Here is a 9,710-nt window from a genome sequence, read left to right on the forward strand (position 1 = left end):
CAGTTGATACAACACTTTGAGTGATCCCAAATTCCTTCCATTGTAGATTTCTGTGGCACTTCAGAATGCTGGTCAGGAGTCTTTCTACTCTATGGCTGAACACCATTGATTTGTGAATTGAGAGGATTCCAATAAAAAACACCTGTCCTTAATCTTATTTTGCTCTGATTTGGTTATTGTGCTGACAGACCTTCCATGGGAAGCAATGAAGCAGCAATTTTGCCTGTTGCCTGTTTCCTTTCCACTTGCAGAACAAATTCCTGTGTTTTGTGTTTCATTATATGAGGCCTTGACTAAAGTTTGCAGCACCTTCACTTATTTTTCTTAGATGCAAATGAGACTGTACTCCTGGTAAGTTTTCTGAATCATATTCAGTGTAATGGGAGTATCCAGGAAGACAAGTTTCAGCTTGCCCTGGTGGAGTTGAGCTCCCTGTCTGCCTGAGAGGGAGAGTGAGGGACTCCTCTAGAGGGCAGTTCAGCTCAGGATCCCAGTTCCAGCCACCTTGTGTCACCCACTGGGGGATCTTCTGCCTTTCCACTGCATGTGTACCAAACATGGGAGATGAGGAAAAAAGGTGCCCTAGGTGTTGGTAGGGTTTCTGTATTTCACTTGAGTCTCCTTCTACCACAGTGTCCTAGCTTTCAGTGAACTTTCAACACTCCAGTTAAACTAGAAGGTGTATCTGGTGGGTCAAAAACACCCAAAACCACCCAAACAGAAAAGTGATCCTTCCCAACAGGAATGGTACTATACTATCTCTGCCAGAACTGCCTCTGTTACCATCTTCTGCCTCTGTTTTCCTGCATTTTGTGCTAGTTTTTTTCCTCGTGTATGTCTTCCTGTTTCAAAACCTGAGATAAGAATAAAACTTTTAAGATAGGTTGATGGATTTCCAGTTAAAACTTCTCATTGTTTGTAGGCCTAATGTGCTTTGCAAGACTGATGATTTTTGGAGGGATTTTTTTTTCAGTGAATAGAAAATTCAGAGAAATGACATAGAAAATTACATTGCTGTGTTTCCTTTTGGGTCTCTTGGTTGGTCTTGGTTTTGTTGCAAGAAAGATGGCTTCAATTACAAGCACTAAAATCACTTCTGGCTCCAAGCAAATAAGGTTGATATAAATCAACACCTGATAAGGACTTGGAAATTTTTATTTTGCTATCTTCTTTTCAGCACAGGGACTGAAGAGACAGCCATCCACAGTATTCCAGACTCTTGAAGAAAAGACAGTTTTACTGAGCAAGCCAATCTTTAAACATTAGAGCTCTATAGGGTTCTAATGGATTTCAGTGTCTCCAGAGGTAAATCCAGCAAATTTAACTGGCCAGTGCTTTGACAGCTTTTTCCTATTAGTTTTTCTAGAATAATGATTCTGCATAACAGTCACTGCAGTTAATTTAAAGCAAAATCCATTAGCAGTATATTCTGTTACTTTTTGGTAGGTAAACAAATCAGATAATTTGATAAAACACACAGAGTAGCATCACCTGAGTAAGTCAATGTGGTTTGAGGCAATAGATGAGTACCTATATTTAAAATGTGTGGAAGCTCTCAGTTCATTAGATTGTGCAGAGATGCTTTGTATTTTTTCAGAATTCTTTTCATACCTATAAGTACTGGTTCAGACACAGAAAATAATTATTAAGTATTGGAAAACACCTCTACACTTTCTCCCCTGAAGTCACTTTCAATACAGAAGCTTCCACTCTGCTGCAGTTAGTATAATTAACTTTTCCAGTGAGTCAAAGTGCTTTGGTTTTGTGATTCAATGTATTTATATTATAAATGTTTGTTTATATTTTATCAAGGAGTGCCTTTTGATGTATTTCTCTATTTTAATCTACTTCCCCATTGCTTGACATCATCCCATGAGCTTGTGGCTACAACAAACACTGTGAAGAAAATTAGGTTTTCTGTGTTTTTCTTGATAGAGTGAAAAATCTTAAATAATGCCTTAATTTACAGAGCATCTGAAAGATTTATAGTCAGTGCTACTCCTGCATGGTGACATAGGTTAGTGAAGAGGTGAGCAAGGTTTTGACAGTTTTACAGTTTCCCTGAGATGCAGGGAAAAAAAGATAGTGTTAATTGGCAATATCTTGTATCTTTTTAATATCTTAGAATTTTTCAGTTTCTTTTAAGCTGAGCATTCTTATAGTTTATAAAGAGCTTCTTTTAAACATCTCTGAAATTGAGGGCTTACATCTATGTGTGGCAGTGCATGGTCTGCAGTTTGCTGGTGTAATGGATGTATTTTCATTAAAGGAAACAGATAAATACATTTGTAAAGAGATTTTGTATATCTTTGTCACTTCTCAGAGCTTACAGTAATTTTAGAGTCTTAATTGATGTTTTAAAAAGTGTGAGATGTTAAAGAAATATTACAGTCATGCTGAAAGTGAATTTTTAAGTCAACTGGACAGAAGTTAATATAGAGACCTAGGAGAACTCAAAAATTAAATACTGCTAAATTAAAATTACAGGCGTGAAAGAAAAAAAAATCAGGAGCAATCTGTGACATCAGTGGCTTTCTTTTCCAATCATCCTTCATTCCCTTGAACTACAAAGGCATAACATCTTTTCAGTCTCTCCTTATAGTCCCTGCTGTCCCTTGTTAGCTGAAATTTTGGCTCAAGCACCGTAGAACGAGATGTGCAGACTGTGTAGCTCTGCTGAATGACTTCCATCCCCCCTCCTCCTGAGATCAACCCTGGCAAACAGGTTACTCTTGTATTGTTACTGAGCTTCTGGAGTTTTACTGAAGTATTGCATTTATTTAGTAGTCAGATGCTCCCTGATGCAGTGCTTGATGGACTTTCAGAACACATTTTCCTCTGCTTTTTAGGTTACTTCCAGATACCCGAAGCCCAGAATCTCAACAGGAACATAATTGTGCCAAAGTGAACATTTATTCCATAAATAGAAAGTAGAATGCACTAACTTGGTTGTGTAAGAGCATGTAACAGAGGTTTGTTGTGCCTCTGCCTTGGGAAGAGCCTTGCAGAGTTGGTTTGCCAAAAGCCCAGAAGATGCAAACCCATTTCTTGGGCACAGGAAAGCATTCAATGCTCTTACAAACACCATTTCTGGTGTTTGCATCTTTGATAATGAAAATATATTCTCACCTAAAATAGGCTGGTTTTGGGAAGAGCCTTGCAGAGTTGGTTTACTAAAAATCCAAAAGAGGCAAACCCATTTCTTGAGCACAGGAAAGCATTCAATGCTTATTATGTCTCTTACAAACCCCATTTCTGGTGTGACCATTTGCATTTTCGATAATGAAAATATATTATCACCTAAAATAAGCTGGTTTTACTGTTTTCTTCTGCCTGTTTGTGACTTGGAAGTTGGATAATTGAGGAAAAGGTACCCCTCACTTAGGACCTTTGCTGTGTGCAGTGTTTGCTGGTAGCAGTCAATATCCAGGAGATGCAGAAAGCTGAAATCCATTCTTTATCAGAGGAATAAACAGTGCAAAGTCACTGCTCTGGGAGGGGTGGGGTTTTGATGTTTTGGCATGGCTGAATAGTCAGGTGCTCTCAGAATCAGCAGCTGCTGCAAAGTTGTGGGTGTTGGGAGATGGAAACCATTGAGTGCAGTGCTGATTATCTAAACAGCTCTTTTGTGCACTGGCAGCAGTGGAATTTCTCTTCCTTCCATTTTCTGGGTGACTTCTTATCAGGTATGACAGCTTGTCAGGGGTGATCATTGTCACATTATTCCTGTGAGAGTGGGTGCTCCTCTGTCCTTCCAGACCCAGGGAAAGCACAGGTTCACACAGGGGGTGAACTTGCACACACTTGTTGCACTTGACTCCAGAGCAGTGGTTCAGGTCTTCAGAGAAGCAGCTGACATGGATTGACAGGGCATTAACCAAAAGGAGGAACAGTTTGCTCCTCTCTGGAATTTATTACTCGGAGTGGCAGAGATGCTACTTGGGAAGGGATTTAAGAAGCTAAGTAAAGTTATTCTGAACATGTGTGGTTAAGTCAAATGGAATTAAAGTGACTGGTCACAGAAATATATGAAAACATTTTATACTGACTTAAGCATACATTGGTTTAGAGGGATCCTTGTGCTGAGTTTTTAAGCATTAACACATGTTCAGTGGGTTGATGCTGTGGATTTTTAACATCTTTTTCAGTTGTAGGAGACCTTGAAAGCTAATTGTCTAGTGTTTTTTTAATTGCAGAAAATGCACAGTGTACTTCACTAGTGTGTAGTTAACTACACATCTGTGTGTGTTAAGTGCTTTTACAGTTTTCACACACCCTTTTATGAGATTTAGTGATTATATGTGGAAGAAAAGGGAAGGCAAGACAACACTTAAAAGTGAGTTCCAGCAGAGAACCAAACCAAAGGAAACAGGCCACAAAGCTGTCATTCACAAGACCACCAAATTATGATTTAGTGCCTTCAAAACAGGAATGAAAAATGATGTGCCAGAAAGCTCCCCTGGCTGTTACAGGACTTACCTGAAGATCTGGGTGTGAAGTGAAAGTGATGAGGAGGAAATCGAGTCAGATGATACCAACATTACAGATACAAATCCTTGCCCTTTTTGTTTTCTTCAACTGCGTGAAGAAGGTCTGTAGGGCAGAATGTTGTCTGGATGTCTGGGTAGAACTGTAGCCCTGGGTGTAGGTGCAGAAAGGCTGAGAAATTCAGATGTCCTGAATACCTGGGTTTGTTTGGAAACAGTTTTGTGTCTCTTGGTACAGAATAATCATTAAGATGACTGAGAGTCTGTGTAACCTGACTGATATGGCTGAAACAACTTCTGTTACCAATATCTAGAGTCAGCACATGGAGAATGTATTTGTGATCCCAGAGCATGGCATGTGACTTCTGGGGACATGTAGCCATTTCAAATTCCTCAATTTCTTGGTTAAGAGAGGAGGATTGACAACTGACTGACAATTGTGAGGTCCTTTGCCTCCAGTCTTGCTTGTGAACCCAGTGTGGGTTCAGCTGTGGCCTGTGGACTCCTCATGGCCAGGGAAATGATGCACAGTTCACAGGTTTCAGGATTCTCCATTGATGTCATTGCATAGTTGCTCTGAGAATGCTGTAGATTTTGCAGGCATCAGTATAAATTTTATATTTTGCTGCTAAAAATCAAGCTTATGCCAGTCTGCTTTGTTTTGGTGTAGTTTGATAATAAATGTATTAGGTGTAATGGCTGATTGTTGATGTGCCTTGGTTTGCTTTTTGTCTTAAATTGAAGATGTTGCTGTGAAAGTTCCTATGTATCCCGTTTGTAGCTTTACAGTTCTTATTCTTTTTTGAATTTTTTATTATTTTAATTTTTTTGAAGCACCAGTTCTACTTTGAATAGGTCTGGAAGTTTTATCTGTTTCTGGGTTCATATAACAAAACTTTTGTAATAAGTCCTCTGGAGGGATCATACTTGTTGCTGTCTGAAATCAAACTTTCACCTCAAATTCCTTTATGCTTAATATTTCAATACCATGTTCCATTATCTACCTTGTTTGGAACATTAAAATAAAACATTTGATGGATTTCTCTGGTTTCTTTCAGGGACTCAACAACAGCTTATGGCACAACATGCTCTGGAGAAAGAGGCTTTGGAGAAGATTAAAATAGAAATCGAGGAGGAGTTAAAACGTCTTGATGAAGAAATCTTGGAAGGTGCTCTTCAGGTTTTCCAGTTTCAATCCATAATCTCTATGCACTGTAATGGTGGTTAATTTGTAACAGGTACTCCAGTTAAAGAGATTTTTGAATGCCTTGAATCTCTTTATCCTCCTCCCCCCACAAGATTTGTACACATTGCCACATGGAGTAAAATAGTTAAACGTTACCATTTGGAGTAGTGGAGCCTGGCCAAAGCAAACAGCTGGATGACATTTAATAGTCTACTATAAATAATGAAAAGTAAGCAGCCCTTAAGCTGCTGCACTTGATGGCAGAAGTCCTCAGGAGCTAATATGTCAAGGAATGTGGACTTAGACCTTCAGATTTCTCCCTTCCACCAGGTTTATTTTTTGTGATATGCTTTGACCTGGAGATGTGGCTTTTATAGGACTCCCAGCAAGGAATGATTTCAAAACCATCTTTGCTTTGTATGTGTGTCAAATCAGAAATCTGAAATAGAAACTCTCTAGAGCTGTTTTAAGTTCTTTCATATGGAACTTTCTTAGAAGCTTTAAACTGAGAAGGAAAAGGTTATATGAACAAAATAATATTTAAAAAACTGATACTCTAGTCCTGCTGCAGAGATGTCCATGTGTGGGCCAATTTACTATGAGAAGATGCCAGGGTTGGCATCAGCTTAAAATGGGAGAATAGCTGCACATTCAGCAAACTTGCTGGTTAGGATGCAATTGTGAAACAAGAGCTGGTGGGGAAATGTAGCTCAAAGTCATCTCTGCCTTTTAAGTAGCACTTTCAGAATGTATTTGGACATTTTTTACTATGATTTGTTCATTGCATGCTTTGACTACAGAGCTGTAATTTTTTTCGTCCTTTATGTAAACTGTGTAAACTGCTGGGATAAGAAATCTGAGACTGTTGATGTTCTTCTGTGAATCTGTTTGATTTTGTGTACGTTCTTCTCTCAGCATTTACCACTACAGGGTTTGACTGCCACACTTCCCCAGTGTTCAGCCCTGCCAACCCAGAGAGCTCAATAGAAGATTGCCTGGCTCATCTGGGGGAGAAAGTGTCCCAGGAATTGAAGGAACATCTGCACAAAGCACTGCAGAGCTTGCTTAGCAAGTGAGTTTTTCATTTGCTTTTTCAAAGGTGTTTCCTTTTGCACTGTGAATGCTGAAGTTGGGACTGCATCTTATATTGCATTTCTTTCTTTTTCAATCTTCCTTTTTTTTTGGTTTTGTTTTGTTTTGCAATGTAATGTGCAAATACTTCTTTGTGGTATTTTCCCTTTGCAGCAATGTAATTTCTAAAATTTTTCTAAGCTTTTGTTGCTGAATTTTTGAGGCTGCTTCAAGCAGTTTGAGTTGCTGGTGAAACTGGCAACTGCCATTGCCAGTTTATCAGTGCTGGGCTGTAGCCACATTAATGTCCTTAGCCTTACAGAATGGAGCTGAAGGTTTGATTGTGGTCTGGCCCTTGATGAGAGGGAGAGTTTCCTGGAGAGGATGGTAGTTACAGACCTTGTGACCACCCTTCAGGTGCACATCTGAAGCAGATGTGGGACTCTGGGCTAACCTTGGTGCCTTAACAGCTGTCCTGCCAGTTTAAGCTTATTGTGTAAATAGCACATTGCAGTTGGCATGCTAATACCTTAATTAATGTCTTTGCAAATTGGTACAATTGTTGTGGTTGCTTGGTTTTCTGTTACAAATTACGAGCCTGAAATTTAATGGATCTACATGAACTACTTGAGGCTTTTCTGAGTGACCTCCAAAATGTGTTGGTAGAGAGCTGGACTTGGAAGGTGCTGCTTTAGAAGAGTTGCATAAATGCAGCCATGCATTTAAATGATTCTAGTTTGTTGATATTCTGATGTTCTAGGCTTTCTGTGTTTTCTATAGGAAAATATTAGCTTTCTAAATAATTTTTTGTTTATGCATGTACATACGTAAAGTCAGAAATGCCTGTGAAACCGTGTTGCCTTTTTCTAAGGCAAACTAGAGTTACTGTTTAATCTCTTGATAATATCCTTCCTGCAGCTGTTCAGGCTCTGCTCATCCCACTGATTGATTTAGATTTGGTTTCAAAGAATTAATATGCCAAGGAAGTCAAGAGAATCCCCTTAAAATGACAAACACAAATTATGTTTTCCCCACTGTGCTTTAACTCAGTTCTTTTCCCCCTGTTGCTAGAGTAGCGCTATTTGATGCAATACTTATTAATTTGGCTTTTATTTTCCTGCCCTCTGATATGCATACAAACAAGTGTTGGGGTACAGTAAGCTGTTAGATCACGACAGGTTCCTGGAGTTCAAGAAGCAGGTTTCTGTCCAGTGCCAGTTACCACTATTTCCATTAAACTGAAGTCTGAACTCACCTTTTGTAATGATCTGGGCTGACAGTTGCTTTTGAAGCAGTGCATCTTCTGCTGTCACTTGGCAGAAAGCCTTTGCTGTTATTGACTCTTAGATGCCAAATGATCTTGGAGAAGAGTACGGAAGAGAGGAATTCCATCATCCCAATTCAGAGAAGTGGAGATATGATAAATCTAGAGTAGAGGTATCTACTGAAGTATGAAGGAGTTTTGTGATCAAAAGTGCTGTGTCTTGCAAATAAAGGTTTCAACTCTGACATGTCAATATAGTCAAACAGTCTGTATTAGTCCATAGCATTTTACTCTGCATTGGCTCAGGTATGAATTTCTTAGCGGAATTTTCTGTCCTTAAAATCTTAGATTATAAAAAAATCATATGCAAGAGCTTAGAAATTTTCTAGCATATCAGAGAACCTACTTATCTAATGTCTTTTAAGTTGTAGAGTATCAAATTATTAGGAAATTCACCAGTTATATCAAAGTGTGTAAGTGGGAGAAAGGTGATGCCTTCCTGACCCTGTCTGGTGCTGGTGTTTTATGTCCTGAACCACAAGACTTGTTAGCACTTGAAAATGACTTGCTGTAATACATGTGCAAATATTTTGTTCTCTGGAGACTGAGAACTTTTATTCATGTTCTTTTGTTTCCTTTTATAACTTTCAGTGTTGGTTTAACTTCTGCAGGCCAGTGACATATCAGGAGTATCGGGAGCGCACACAGGAGGCATCTGCTCATGCCAGTGGGTGGAACAAGGTACCAGACCAGTCACTTGCACTTGGATGTGTCCTTGGATATGTCTTGTGTCTCCTTGATGTCCATATTGTTTGTACTAGCTGCAGTTGGGCTTCACAGAGGGCCAGAAATAGAAAGAACTTGGTTTTAGTATGAAATAAATGGAAATTAAAATTGACAGTATCTTCATGATATTTAAATTGTTCAGAAAATGTAGGGATGGTGTTCCTACCTGATTTCAAGAGTAGTTATCTCAAATGATGGGAATCTTCTTTTTTAAACAAAATGCAAATCGTTAAATGAATTATCTTAAATTATTTTTCATGTAGAATGAGTAGATTATTCTTCCCAGATTCATCTTTCACTAATCATTCAAATTCATCACCGTAATCATTCTCTGATGGCTTCATTGGGCATCAAAAAAGAATGAAAGAATGAAGTAACTACTTGCAAATGTAGTCACAATTTGAGTGTTAAAATGTAGTCTTAAATTTAAAATAGAACAAGAAATCTTTCCCCCTCACCTTTACATTTTTTTTCCAGAAAAACTTTTTCCTGACTAGATTTCCGTGCTTACTTCAGAAACTTTCATCTAACCAAGGGTGTGGGCCCTTGTACAGCAGTTTAATAAACATTGCATGACAAGTTACTGCCCATGGCTCCAGCAATTATCATTGCTTTATGTGTGTGCTCTTTCAATTTGTCATCTTGTGATTCGCAGCATTTTGATTTAAACAACCATGAAATCTGATTATCAAGAAGGTGGCTTAAGCTAGCACATTTCACTTTTCAGCTGGTGAAAGCTAAAGCCAAGCACAAAACCAGGCATTGTGGCTCAGCTGGCAAGGGAGGAGGTGCACGGGGCTTCTCAGGTCAATGTGCTTTGGGTCCCCAGCTCCCGAAGATGGATGAATCCTCCTGGCTGGATGAGTGGGCTGCATTTGGGGCTTTCTGATCCAGCCTCCATTGCTGCTGCATTCCT

General features: G+C 39.0%; 1 protein-coding gene across 1 annotated transcript in view; it reads left to right on the plus strand.

The window, feature by feature from the left end:
- Positions 1-9,710, plus strand: part of BCL2L13 (BCL2 like 13) — a 31,835-nt gene that overhangs the window by 2,607 nt on the left and 19,518 nt on the right. Inside the window, exons 2-4 of the mRNA XM_005425289.2 lie at positions 5,546-5,656; positions 6,589-6,745; positions 8,680-8,749. Coding sequence (XP_005425346.1) covers positions 5,546-5,656; positions 6,589-6,745; positions 8,680-8,749 — 338 coding nt within the window. The remainder of the gene's footprint in view (positions 1-5,545; positions 5,657-6,588; positions 6,746-8,679; positions 8,750-9,710) is intronic.

The sequence above is a fragment of the Geospiza fortis genome, unplaced genomic scaffold (genome assembly GCF_000277835.1).
Source record: "Geospiza fortis unplaced genomic scaffold, GeoFor_1.0 scaffold13, whole genome shotgun sequence".
NCBI lineage: Eukaryota > Metazoa > Chordata > Aves > Passeriformes > Thraupidae > Geospiza > Geospiza fortis.